At 43.7% G+C, this 14174-nt stretch overlaps 1 protein-coding gene across 10 annotated transcripts in view; it reads left to right on the top strand.

Moving 5' to 3' along the window:
- The window catches only part of LOC109642129 (phosphatidylinositol-binding clathrin assembly protein), a 64915-nt gene that overhangs the window by 33470 nt on the left and 17271 nt on the right, over positions 1-14174 (top strand). For 2 of the 10 annotated variants that reach the window (XM_069519196.1, XM_069519195.1), the window contains exons 8-14: positions 519-560; positions 2109-2129; positions 4516-4601; positions 4771-4894; positions 9382-9515; positions 10386-10486; positions 12892-12993. In XM_069519196.1, coding sequence (XP_069375297.1) covers positions 519-560; positions 2109-2129; positions 4516-4601; positions 4771-4894; positions 9382-9515; positions 10386-10486; positions 12892-12993 — 610 coding nt within the window. The remainder of the gene's footprint in view (positions 1-518; positions 561-2108; positions 2130-4515; positions 4602-4770; positions 4895-9381; positions 9516-10385; positions 10487-12891; positions 12994-14174) is intronic. The other 8 variants (XM_020106808.2, XM_020106806.2, XM_069519199.1 and 5 more) reach the window with 5 other exon arrangements.

The raw sequence follows: 14174 nt of genomic DNA, 5'->3' as shown, positions 1-14174 counted from the left end.
AAAAATCAACAACCAACTTTAAGTAAATTTGCACAGTGACGCAAACACATGTGACCTTTGTGAATGTTTAAGAAATAACACAAACTAAAAGGATTTTTACTGAATGAAGCTTTAGGTAAACTCACCAAAAGTCGTATTGTTCTTAATCTGTGTCCAAACTCATGTTATCTGTGGATCTGGAGATGCTTTTTGGGCGGAGCTGTCCTTTCATTGTGAATGTTCTAAATGTTGTGACATCATCAGTCATTAGTCGCCACGCCCTCTCTCCCTCATTGGTCAGACATATCTCACTGAACAGTCGTCATCGCCATTCACCACGAGGATTGGTCGGCTCATCGGCCAATCCACATGTCAAAAAAACGTTTTCTTGTTTATTTCTGTTGTCGTTTTATGTTTGACGTTGCCGCTGCATGAAGTAACGATTCCCCTGTTTTTTCATATTTGTTTTTCCTCTCCATGATCTCCCACCTTCCTTTCTCCCTTTTTTATTTCTTTTGTTGATTTGTTTTTGATGACAGCAAGTTGGAATAGATCAGGGTGACATCCCAGATCTCTCACAGGTCAGTGTACATCTCACCTTCCACTTCCTCTCCCTCTCTTTCTGATCCCCACTCATCTTGTTCTCTCTCTCTCTCTCTCTCTTCCTTACTAAACAACATGCGTGGTACCACTGCTCCCTCTGTGCTCTCATCCATCTCATCACCCACTCTCTGCCCCCTTCACTCTCCTCCAGCCTGATCTTACTGTTCAAATCCAGGCGCCTCTCCTCTGGTTCGGTTTGATTTTCTCTTTCTTCTTCTCATTTCCCTTCTAAATGCTCATTAAGGTTCGAACAACAGGCTGAGCTGTGTTAGGTCGGCTCTGCTTTTAAACCGTGTGCCATCACGCACGTGGATTTTTAAAGCCTCCAGCAACTGTGAATAATTAGTTTAGACCTTGAATCTAGAAAAATAATAATTGCAACAACAAAGGGCTTGAAGACAAGACAGCAACGCTACGAGGGAATGAACGGCATCTTTTCTGTTTGTTTTTAATCATCAAGGATAAAGTTTCCCTTCTACCTAGTTGTGAATTCAGAGGAATCACTTGAAGCCTGTTTTCTTTTTTTTTTAATCCTCCTAATGGTTAATAGGAAGAACAAAGAGAGACTACAGATTTCCCCGGTTAGCCTGGCACGCATGAAGATGCACATCAGAAAAATTAAACAGTTCTGTTTTTGAATCCACACAAATGTTTAAAATTCAACCTTCATTCGTAGGTTTGCTTGTTTTATCGTCTTGTGTTAAAGATTGAATACTGAATGAATCAATCCGCTGATCGATCTCTTCCCTGTTTGATCTGTTGAGTTGTAGAAAAGCATCTTTACGCTCAACGTCATTCAGTTGAGGAAGAAATAAAAAAACGAGAAAAGCAGCAAATTCTTAAAAACCGAGAAGCTACAATCACAGAATATTTTCTGCTTGACAAATAGTCAAAGTATTTGCTCGTTGACCATTCCGCTTACTGTTCCGTCTTTTTCGAGAGATTCATCAAGTAAGAATGTTAAAAAAATCTGCTTTTAAAATTGTTTATTGAATTTATTTCAGTAGCGACAGAACAAGTGGTTTAAAAATTAACATTCTTACTTGATGAATCATTTGTGCTGACGTGCGCAAAGAATATTGTAACCGTCCGTCATTCCCCTCATACTCCGACTCGAGGGAGGCGCGGAATCGAGAGTTTTCTGACGACAAACTCAAAAGTGGACGAGGTTGTATTAACGCACGTCTGTCTTGTGTCCACCTTTGTTTAAATTTCGTTGTCGTGTCCAGTGGCTGTCTTGCTTGAATTACTGGCTACATTGCCGGATCTGTAACCGTTCTGAAAACCTGCACAGATATGGATGAAGAACGTGTGTCGGCCACACTGGACGCTACATTAACCTGCACGCCGTTAGCCCACCGGTGACTGGCTGCAGTATAAACTGTAGATCTGGCAGCTGCTTCTTCTTGACCGTGGTCGTTATCGACGGGTGAATTAACTGTGTGCTTGTCGAACTCGTCTCAGTTCACTCACAGTCGATAAATGGACGTTTTTGTTTTTTTTTTCTTCTCCCTCCTCTGTCGCAGAAAACTAAAGGATCATACATTGTAGGTGGTGGGTTGCGTTCTGTACTGCTTACCCCCTGCAGCCTGCTTAACCCCCCCCCCACCCCCCCTGCATGAACATCCTTGCGTCACGTACGTGTGTGTGTGTAACCATACACACTTCTACCTGACGCACTCAGAGGCATGCCTTGTATGTTTTTTTATTTCTTGTCAGAGTGGAGCGACATGATGTTGACTCAGTAGAATATGTATATGTGTTGGCCTCGGGTTGCACACACACACACACACACACAGACACACACACACACACACACACACAGAGCTCTGACACAACAAGCAAAAGGGCACGAAACCTCATGAATAGAAAATGAGGCTTCACCCCTCTGTCTTCATCTGCATGTAAAAACCTCTGCACTGGGTTTGGACTCTCTCATTTAAATTCCATCCCCTCCTTAGATGTTGTTTATTCCACAGTTCCCATGCACGGCATCATTGCTTCAACATGCATGGTGGAGGTGCTTTAATAGTGACTAACCCCCCGGCAGTACCGCGTAATTATTGTTTAATAAAAAGGAAACAGGAGTTAGCGAAAAAAGGGGGGGATTCTGTCTTTTCCTATTTTTTTTTTATATCCATCATGATTTTTTTTTTCTACGTCCCTCTGCCTTCCTCAGTTAGAGCCAAATATCTTAAGATAAGATGTTCGCTCACAACATGCACACCCCTGCAAAGTGTGTGTGTGTGTTTGTGTGTCAGAGCTAATATTGACTGGACTTACACAAGAGCTTTTTTTCTCTCCACCTTTTCAAAAAACCCACTGACAGTTAAATAGTCTCTTTCTCCTCAGCGAGTCTGTTTCTTTAACAACCAGGCAACAGTTTGGCAAGAACCCACCGTCTAGCCAGCCACAAAGGGCTTGGAAGCCAAACACTCCCAAATGTGTGTGTGTGTGTGTGTGTGTGCGCGGCCCTCCTGACTTTACATTCTTGTGGATGGAGAGACAGACATGACGTTGTCATATTTTCACAGTGGAAGAATTTCCTCTGCTCTCTCTCTTTTCGGCTGAGGAGCGTTTTCTTTCCCTCCTCAGTGTTAAGCTGCAGACGAGTGCAAGAGAAACTCTGATCTTACACTTTACAACGCAGCCGTCCGCCTCACTTCTCGCCCTCGTCTTTCCCTCGGTTTCGCTGCATTAATGAGGCTCCTAACGAGCGCTGAGGACCTTGTGTTGTGCAACGCGAACAATCGGAGCGCAACTTGAATTTGATGCTGGATTGTGTTTTCTGTCGTAGCGTAGCAACAAATCCCAGAGTAACCTGCCCTCCTACTTGTCCTCCAGAACATTACAGCTGACATTTTAATGCTGCTGCCTCATGTCATCTCACAACAAAGCACTTTTCAGAGACTCTCGGCCTTCGCTCTTTTATTTTCTGGTCGAGTAATCAAGAAAAGGTAAAACGTTAAGATAATGATCTCTTTCCCCAAGTGGAATAAACACAGTAGAGATTTAGTTGCTGCAGATATTTTCCGTAACTTTTCCTGCCAGCCCCCTTGCAGAATGTTCGAGCCCACGAGAGAATACAAAGAGGGAATGTTGGGAAAATTCACAGCGAGTGGGCGTGTTGTTGATGACATGTGACGGATGCGAAGCTGGAATTTCATTGTAGAAACTGTTTGTCACAATATGGTAAAGACCTTAAAGCCACATTTGAAAACTCCACTTTAGTAATTTACAGAGATAGAAGACAAAGAAACTGTCAGAATACAATTATCTCAGAATGAAAAAGTGGAACCGTGCACTTAGAAGACGAAGATGTCAACGTGGAAAAACCACATGATAAGAGCCGATAGCATTGTCTCTACCCAGACGCCACCATTTGTCTAAATGTCCCCCCACGTGTTCCTGGACAATCTCCTGCTGCTTCTGCTTCTCATGTGAAAGACAAACCACATCTTCAGGGGCTCCGCTGCACGGAGCTCATCCGGACGCTTGTTGTTCGGTCGTGTCATGGGATGCTGCGGTGTGTTTGAGACAAAGAGATGAAACACAACAAAGGGAAGATGAGTGAGAATCTATCGCCTCCTGCTCATGAGAAGTCGGGAGAAGGAACCGGTGCGACCTCTCCTCCTCGCTCCACCTTTTCCCTCGCTCTTTGTTTTTCAACCTCCTCCTTTGTTCTCTCTCTCCTTTGAGTCTCCCGCTAACGCTGTTAGTGTTTGCTGCATGTTGACATGGCTATTCTTGGAACCCGATGCACTCTGCTACCTTCCTGTGAGACCAACTAACTCCTGGGTGCTTTCTTTGTGTGTTTGTGTGTGTGTGTTACTGTATGCGTGTGTAGGTGGGTTTCTTGTGCACATGAGAGATGCAGAAAGTTGAGATTTTTACTGAGTTGTTTTCTCATTCGCTCTCGTCGTTCTCTCTCAGGCCCCCAGCAGCCTCCTGGAGGCTCTAGAGCAGCACTTGGCCTCTCTGGAGGGCAAGAAGACCAAGGAGCTGAACGCAGACACCAGGTAGACATCTTCATTTCCAGCCCTTAGCCAGTTTTCTTTAAATATATGACTCCAAGGAAGCATGTATCTGACTTCAGAATCAGCCAAAAAAAAACTGTGTGTGTGTGTGGGGAAAAAAAAGAAGAATTTTAAAGCTTATCATCAATCTGTTTCCTCTACTCTGTTGCAGAGCGTCCACCTTGTCCAGCGCCGTCTCATCTCTCTCCTCCACCGGCATGTCCTTCAGCCGCATGGACGAGAAGGAGAAGCAGCAGGCCCTGGAGGAGGAGCAGGCCAGACTGCATGCTCTGAAGGTAACAGATGTGTTCTACTTTTAAAACAAATTATTCACCCGGTCAGACGCTGCAGGAGCAGAAAGACCAGCAGCCGTGGTTCTCACACTTTTTTCCTTCCCCTTACTGGACGTTACTGGATTTGATGAGCTTTTCAAAATGGCTCATAGGAAAAGCAGCAGAAGGGAAATGTAAAAAAGAAACTGCCACTTTCAAATGCCTGATTAAAAAGTTTATTTACTTCTCTTTTAAACTGCATTTTGAAACAGATTTTTATATTCCATTACTTATTTATGAAGTCAATAATGTATTTTTAAATGATGTACTTACTGACTTTTTTTATGTGATTTTCTTAAATCCCTCTTTTAATTTAAACTACTTATTGAGAGATTAATATTTGATTGGAAAATTATCTCATAATTTCTCTTTTTATGACCCATTAAATATTAAATAAGGAAATTCTGGGGTATTTACTCTATTTTTATTTACACATTAATCAGTTCATTTGTAAAGCAGTTTATTACTTCATATTTTTATGGAGCAGTATCTGCTCATATATTCATGCAGCCGAGAACCAAGGTCAAATTCCCTGTTTATAACAGGTCAATAAAACAGATTCTGATATTTTATGATATTTGGTCGTAGAATTTAATTTTGACCCCAGTAAATAATTTCTGTATTCTCATTTTAGGTTAACTTTGCATGATGCTAGAAAATGTCTGGATGCACCAAACTCTATAGATACGCATAGAAATACAGACATGAGGAGGAGGTGACACCATGTTTTTAAAAACTTGAAAAATGAAGTGATCAATAACAAAACTAAGATGTCATTTTTATTATTTGTATAAAATTTCTTCATATGAGCCAGAGTAAACAGAACGAATGACCTGGTGCCTGAAAACATCTGAGGGACAGTGTGAAACATGTCAATAATGAAATGAGTCATTTACTGCAGCGAACAGAAAGTGCAGAAGCAGAACTTTGAGGATCCGTAGAGGAACTCGATCTCCTGAACTCGATCTCCTGAACTAAAGAGCCACATCACAGGAATCGTCTCAAAATTACGCGACTTCTTGCGGCCGCCGTCCTGGAGTCAACCCCCCGCTCCCACACAGGGAGTAAACTGCAGCTCTGAAGCAGCTACATCACACTTGAGCCCTGACAAACGCTTTCAAGAGCGGTGAATACAAGTAAAATATATATGCGGTGCGTCTATAGCTGCACTTCTGCTTTTGCCGTATGAATCGGGCCGGCTGGGTTGTCGCTGACAGATTACCCAGCAACTTTGCTGTTTGCTGAACTCCTGTTGAGGATAAAGGCCGAGAGCCTCGGTGCTGAGCAATAGAAAAGTGGAGTGTAAAATGTGTTGACATTTCTTGCTCCAGCCTTGGGAGTCCTGCCTTACATCGAACTGTAATTGAGTAAGAGCAGTGAAGCTACAAAACGGGCTACACATCGCCTCGGTGTGTGTGTGTGTGTGTGTGCGGTGTGCACGTGGGAGTGTGTGCATTTTGAGCATGCTTGCATCCTGGCAGAGAAGATCCAGTATGTGTGGAGTCACGATGCCAGTATCTGTGAGCTGTGTTGATCTGTGTGTATGAGGCGTGTGTATATCCGGGCAGATTAGGCCGCAGTATGTGCTGCCAGTGTGTCTTGGTGTGTTTGTTTGTGTGCACGGCTGATTGGATTTTAGCCGTGCCCTTGGTTGCCCTGTTTCTGCCGAGGTCCACTGATTACCTTTGGGTTTAGCCAGAAAGGAGAGGGGAGATAAAGTGAGAGCGAGAACATAACAGAGTAAGAAACACAGCGAGGGAGCCGGGGTTAGCAGGGGTCGTCCAAATACTCTGTCTGTGTGCCCTGGTGTCCATATGGACTTAACACACACACACACTCACTCATAGAAACACTTACACAGTCAGCTACTGTCCAGCTGGGGCCTCAGCCCAAACAATAACAGCAGTTCCCATTTGTTCCTGGCTACACTGTCAGAATATAAATGAAGACTCCGCTCGGCTGAGGCTCGTACAGCAGGAGATTCTGATTATTAATCTGCCAAAAGACCAAATTCCTTGAAAGATGCAAGGGGCTGTAAAGGGAATAAGATCATTTCCATACCTTAAAGTTTGGGATTTGAACTGAAAAACACCACGGAGGCAGCGTTTCAACCCCCGCCGTGAACGTCCCCTCCTGAAAACCCTTTGCTGCTCGGTAAATTGTTTTCCGTGTGCCACCTCCCTGTATACGATAGGACTCAAATGTATTGATCCCTGCAGTGAAATTAGGTCATTGCAGCAGCAAAGGTAATAAGATCCAGTGGGAAATATAGGCAGATGGGATATAAGCACCACAAATAAGCAATAGAGCAGCGAGAATGACAAAATCAATCAGCAGAGCAATAAAATATAATGTAGTCACTTCTGGGGAAACTCAAACAGCCCTGGTGGGTTGAATATGTTGTACGAACTGAGAGTAGAACCACTATGGATTACCTACGCTTCATGTCTTTCATGTAGATTTAAACCCACTGTCGTCTTATATATGATTAAAGCTTGTTGTCACACAGGGTTGTTTTAAACCACAGTGTGTGCGAGGGAGGTGGAGAGTCAGATTTCTCTGCCGTTACCAGCGTGAATCAAACTGACCCTGAAGCGAAGCGTTAAAATTCATGCAAGAAATGAAAAGTCTGGAGCAGGAAGGGAGATTTCTTTTTTTTTTTTTAGTGTGGAAAAACCTTCAAAGTCCCAGAGTCTCGGAGCAGCAGTAACATAATTTGGGGGATTTCTACACTGTTGTGAAGTTGTGTTTCAGACCTGAGAGACTTAACACAGTGAAGCAGGATTTGATTCATCGTGCAAACATCAGCAGTGGGTTTTTTTTTCCACAGTCACAACTAAATCAAAGATTCAACCAGTCCAGAGCTTCACAGGTCGTGACTGTAGAGAAAGATGGACGACTTGGTGATGGAGGCGTGGAGTCCGACCGAAACACAAACCAGCATTTGCGGCGTGACGAGCGTAGTCAGTGGATTGAGCTCGAGGCAAGAGTCCATTTCTACAGACATTTCTATAACCCCCCCCCCCCCCAATTAATGTCATTATTGACTGAGGACAGAGATTCTCGTACGGCTCCTGGAGGGACATTCCAGAGGTTGTTAAAGTCGAGGGATTCTGTATTTCTCTCGGAAGCTGCACCCATTGTTTCTGAGAAAACTGCATCCTGTGCTCGCAGTGACTCATCAGTCAAGCAACCGAAGCCTATCAGGAAAATAAACCTTTTGAACATACGTCAGTGCGATGGGAACCTTGGTCCGTGTCCCATTCGCTAACATGCAGGAGACGGGGTTTGTTGCTTATAGTGCAACCAGCCACCAGGGGGCGAACGGCAGATTTAAAAATGTAAAGCATGTTTTGATTGATCTGTTTCCATACATCGTTCTTCAGTGACACTCACAGCTTCATGTGCTTCCTTAGTTTTGGCTTCATCACACTTTTTTATATTTTGCTGCTGGACTCTGCTGATGTTTGTGTTTCTGTCACCGGAGAGACCCGGGCTCTGTTCTGCTGAGAGCCAGGTGCAGCTGAGTCAAATCCTGTTCAAAAATTCACACAATGTTTTGTTAGGGGTCGGATTTCTCTGTGGAAACCAATATAACTGGTGTGTTTTAAAGCACTTGAAGCTAATTGTCCGTCATTATGTCGTGCACGCTGAATCCGGCACTAAAAACACACCTTGGCAGCAGAAACCGAGCAAATGAGTTTTTGTTAATTCACTTGGATGCGGGCCTGACTCCAAGTCTTCAGTCCAGAAGCCAGAAACTCTGTGAATACGGCCGAAGCAAACGCATTTCAACTTCTCCTTTGTCTTTTCCCCGACGATGACTCAACGCTGGGTTATTTTTAGAGTAACTGCTTCACAGTGAGCTGCACGACTTCACACTGTGACGTCACACGTTGGTTTGTGAGCTGACGTGGTAAAGTCTTGAGCTTGGCCTTTCGTCCAGCGCCATCTTGGAGGAGCAAGGGGGTGGAGCCTGACTTAGGTATACACACCCCTGTATAAACAGCGCTTTATGGTCTGTTTGATTCTAAATGGGACGAAGAGTTGAAACTAGAGATCGAGACCTAATCTCACTTGGAAAATGTTTTTTTACTGACGTTATAAATCTATGGAGAAGTAACTTCTGTGAAACTTCTTTCAATCAGTGGAGTCGCCCTTTGGCTTCAGTTTCTGGATCTGGAGTCTTATTTTTATTCAAGCTCAATGCTCCACACAAGACTTCACCGGACAGCTGGTGTTGAACACGTGCTCCGGAGAAAAGTTAAATCACTTGACTTTGGGTGTTTTCATACATTTATGTGTGTCCACGAGTGTGTGTTGTTTTCCAGGACTTGAGTTTAATGGAAAGAAAACTCTGAGAGGAAATTAAAGTTTAACCCTTGTCCCGATCCCACTGTGCGTTTTTCTTTATGGATTTATTCATGCGTATTTATGTGTTTGTTTCTCAGGACCAGCGCCTGAAGGAAATCAACATGCATACTCCGCCCTCTGCCTCCCCCAGCAGCCAGTCGATAGGCATGGCCAACAACAACCACATCACACAAACCCCAGAGTTGTTCAGCTCCACGCTGTCTGCCAACAGGTGCACACACACACACACACAAACACACACACTCACTCAGTGACAAATATACAAAAGAGCGTCGGCATTCTCTATTAATTAAAATAAGTCCTTTTAATTTTTGAGTTATTGAATAATTAACACAGATACAAAGAGGGATGGATAGACAGAAAAAAATTAGGTCATTGCAGCAGCGGAAGAGGACAAAATTAATTTGACTGTGGAATATTTTGGTTCTTTCATAATCTACGATTCAATGCACAAGACTTTGCGGAGCGTTAGAAGTCAAGAATAATTAACACCTTGCCGAACAAGCATAAAACCCCCCCCCACTACTTATGATTGATTGATTGATTAACTACTTCATGGCAGAAGACTGTGGCATCACAGGTTCTGGAGCTTTCTGTCAGGCTCCGGATTCACCGGCTTCCTCGTGCAGCTCGCAGGGCGACGAACACGCTTTGTGTTTAAGTTTTAAAACACGTCCCAGACCAGCAGAGCTACAGTGAAACTATTCATTCATTGATAATCCTCAACATGCACACACTCTAACTCGCTCTGTAAATTACTGCTCATAACTGTTTTATTGCTCCGTGCCAATCTTTACAGGCCTTCAGAGAGAGAGAGTGAATCTTTATCTGTGACAAATGAACATTTGTACTTGTGGCTTCAGCTATTTATCCGTAATTGATTAATGTTTACGCTCTACCTCATTTGTCTTTCTGTATCTTCCTGTTCTCTTGTCACTGACCTGTTCACTTGATTTGTTTCCCTTTGGTTCCATCACCACTCTCGTCACTGTGAACTTCTTCTCTCCCTCCCTTCCTCTCTTTTCTCCTTCTCGTCCCTTTTTCTCATCATCCCTCTTTCTCTGCCTCCTTCACTCGTCAGCGTGCCCAATCTGAACAGTGACCTGTTTGATCTTCAGCCGGCCTTCATCCCCGCTGTGCATAGCAATCCTTCCATCTCCACCGCCAACAGTGCCTGGGGAGGTACGTTACCTACACACACACACACACACACACACTCACACACACAGACACACACTTGTATTTACATATATATGAAGGCACCAGCAGGGAAGCAGACAAGCAAATAAGAGAAACTTTTGCCAGCACACACTCACATTAATTAATCTATTTCAGAAATATCCCCACTGGCCACTCGTGTACATGTCTCACCATCCATCTGTCAGACTGTTCATTTGTCTTTTTTATGAAAATCCGACCCGGTCACGTCTTCCGTTTCCTCAGAAACAGACGTTGCGTAACCCAGATCGTGTCTCATGTGCGGACACACAGCTGAATGAGTTCTGGGTGAAAGCGTTTTTTTATTTCTGAACAGTAAAATAATCAATCCTACAACCACGTGTCCACACTCCGAGCCATAGACTGTAAACAAAGATGGATGACTTCTCAGCTGCTCTAAAGTGAAGGCAAAACATCTCCATCGCCCCCTGGTGGCTGGCTGCGGTTTAGGTAATAAACCTGCTCTCCTCCATGTTAGCAGACGGGACATGACACACGATTGGGCTCAACTCCGCGACCGCTACTGCACAGACTGTGGCTTCATCGTCATCCATCTTTAGAAACCAGTGTGTGTGGAAATGTCACCTCAGATTCAAACATCCTTTATTTCTGACATTTCAGCTCGGAATCAGTTTTCTCAAATCAAAGCGGGAGCGGAAAGATGAATCCAGAGCAGCAGTTGGTGCAGAGTATTACAGGCTTTATGACAGAGGATTAAACTGAAGCCATTGATAAAGAGTTGGGTCCAGACTTCAGAGTCTTAGCTGAGATATCATCCCTTCGCTCTATCAGTGGCTCTGACACAGGAGCTGAGATAAATATCCCCAGAGCTTCTCTCAGAAAGACACAAAGGAAACTTTGAACCGAGGTCGTAAATAAACAAGACACTGATGACGTCTCTGTCCGGCAGCAGACAGAGGACACGCTTGTTTAAATTAAATATCGGAATTTATCTCGGGAAAAACATATGTTTGATTTCTGACGTATGTGGTTTCATGTTTGCTGCAATGAAAGCTTTTATCTCACAGAATAAAATAACGGTACAGTTCATTTACACATCTAGTTTTGATGGATACATTAATGTTTTATGATCTTAATACAGGTTCTGTATTTGTTTTTCATTTTACACACTAAAGATAATGTGCTAGTTTGGTATGTCACGGTAGAAAAGGGTTATTTCTTACTCACCACATTTATTGCAGTTCTATTTTCTGCCTGCCATGTTTAGTCATGTTCAGTTTAGTCTGTCACTTGTCGGAATGGCTTCATTCCCGTTGTGTTTCCTGAAAGCTTCGCTGTAACGCCGACATCATGTTTATTAATATCCAATGTGGTGCACTGTGTCGTGTGCTCTTGTTTTGTGTGGATCGCACAAACGCAGCCTCCCTCCGAGGTTTCACACCCTAATCCCCGACAGGGATGCGGATGAAGACAAAAAAACAAAAGGTGCATCTGTGGATTTCCTCGTTCGCAGACTTAACTCTCCTGACGTTCACACAGACTCCCAAATTACTAAGCAACAACAATGGCAGTATGCTGCAGACTGTAAGGTTCATGTTCCTCATCTAACAGGATTAGTTGAGCTGGAGGTGGTGGAATCTCTGCCACTTCAAAGCTGTTATTTTGGTCCCTGTAAAGAAAAGAAAGTTTGATGTCACACGTTCTCTTTTGAATTCCAGTTAAATATGTTTGTATTCAGGCTCATGATTAATAATTATTAATTAGTGTTATTACTTGAGAAGGTCTGCACGGTCTCGTGTTCAGTAAATGCTGCAGCTCCTCATTTCAGCCTCTGTCTGAAACACTTGATTTTAGCTCCCGTCCCTTTAATGCCCCCCCCTCTGATTTGCCAGCTGGCTCCTCTGTTGTGATTGGTCGATCGTTTTCAGCGTCATAGTAAAGTCGGCCTCTGTTCTCGCTTTACGTCAGGCACGTTCAATCTTTGGCACAGTTTTGCTTTGGTTTCCAGATTGAACGACACTTTTGCTGGAGGTGGTTTACGAGCAGCTCGTTGTTGTCTCCGTCTTTCTCGAGAACGTCAAGATCTCAGCTGCCGTAGTTGCATCTCTTGCGTACGACCCACGTTGTGGCCACATTTTGTCCAGGCTGAACGCAGCCCGAGCTTTGTTGTGTCCGGCGTTGTGATGTCACTGTGGAGTTGTTGGTCAGTCGACCGATGAGGTGTTTTCTGCAGCGCCCTTTACCGCAGACTTTTAGTAGAACGTTTACACGCACAGACGACAACCCTAACCCCAAACAAACACGTATGCCTCCTTGAGTATCCAGTTATTTTTGTTTTCAAAGGTTCTGATCTCATGCAGCTTCCACAGCACAAACTTTAATGTGTCATATTTAACTGCATCCCTCAGGACTGGAGAGCCAGCAGACTGCACCGACCATGACCGTAGATTTCGATGCTGTGTTTGGGAATAAAGCTGAACCCAGTAACAACGGCCCACAACCTGCAGCCGGTAAAAAAAGCCTGCTCTGTCTGACTGTCCAGACGGATCCCTAACTGAAAACTAAAACCTTTTGGCTTTGCTGGCAGCTCGAGCATTTTTAACTAACCCTCTGACTTGTTCCTGCAACTTGTGGCTGTTTCTGAAAACTCGGCGGGTGTTTCACATAACCTTGAATTATCATTATTATTATAAGGTTTCTGATGACAAAACTCTGTCAGCGGGGTCAGTTCATTTAAAATTCAGCTGGATTTTAAAGTTACGAGAAGAAGAACTTGGTGTCAGATCAGTTTTTATCAGTTGATAATCTGGATATAAAAAAAAGTTAGAATTAATCTTCAGAAAAACACTCAACATCCCATCTCATTGACTTCCCTTGTAGACTTTGTAATATTTTAGTTGAACTGTCATTTGAATTTAAATTTTGCGATTCGTGTCAGAGAAATAACTTTATTCAATTAAAGTAAGAATCTCTTGTGTCCTCAGGGTTCTGTTTTCACTGGACTGAATTAGAAATGAACTGATCCCAGCTCTGTAACAGATTCTTTTTGTGTGATTCCACGATGTTTTTCTTATTTATTCTATTATGACACTGCATCATTTAACCACCAACAGCATCTCTGAGTCCAGTGAGAACATCTAAAAGTCATGATAGGAGCAGACGATGTGTGCGAACCTTTCCTCAAACTACTTAATCCTGCCCTGTTGTGCTGTCCGGCCTGTAATGGCACCAGCTTTTCGACTGATGGCTTTTAAGCGTTGCCGGTCGGAGACTTTGGCTCCGGGCCGTCTTATTAGCTCACTTTCTTTTAACCTCTCAGCAACTGACACGATCAATCTCGGTGCCTCTCTGGTCCCGAGAAGCTCCGGCGGAGTGTATAATTTTTAAGGCACGGTGAGTTATCGACGGCACAGCAGATAACAGCGACTTCCTGCAGAGGTCATCCGCAGACTTTTTTCATCATGAGATGAAGGAGGAACGAGGAGCAGGGAGCTGAGAGTTGGGTTTTGTTGAATTAGATTTTTCAGAGGAGAGCCTTGTTGAAAACATCATCTCACCCCCTCATCCTCATGTTCCCATCATTTTCTGTAGCTCAGGGTCTTTTTCATAGAGACGCTGTCTCAATCAGTCGTTCACCGGAGTTAATCCACCGGCTGCTTCGTGCCAGAAGTCGTTCTAACTGATTGGTTTG

This window comes from Paralichthys olivaceus, chromosome 22, assembly GCF_024713975.1.
Source record: "Paralichthys olivaceus isolate ysfri-2021 chromosome 22, ASM2471397v2, whole genome shotgun sequence".
Taxonomy (NCBI): Eukaryota; Metazoa; Chordata; class Actinopteri; order Pleuronectiformes; family Paralichthyidae; genus Paralichthys; species Paralichthys olivaceus.
The sequence above is the reverse complement of the archived record's forward strand: the minus strand, read 5'-3'. Positions and strand labels throughout refer to the sequence as shown.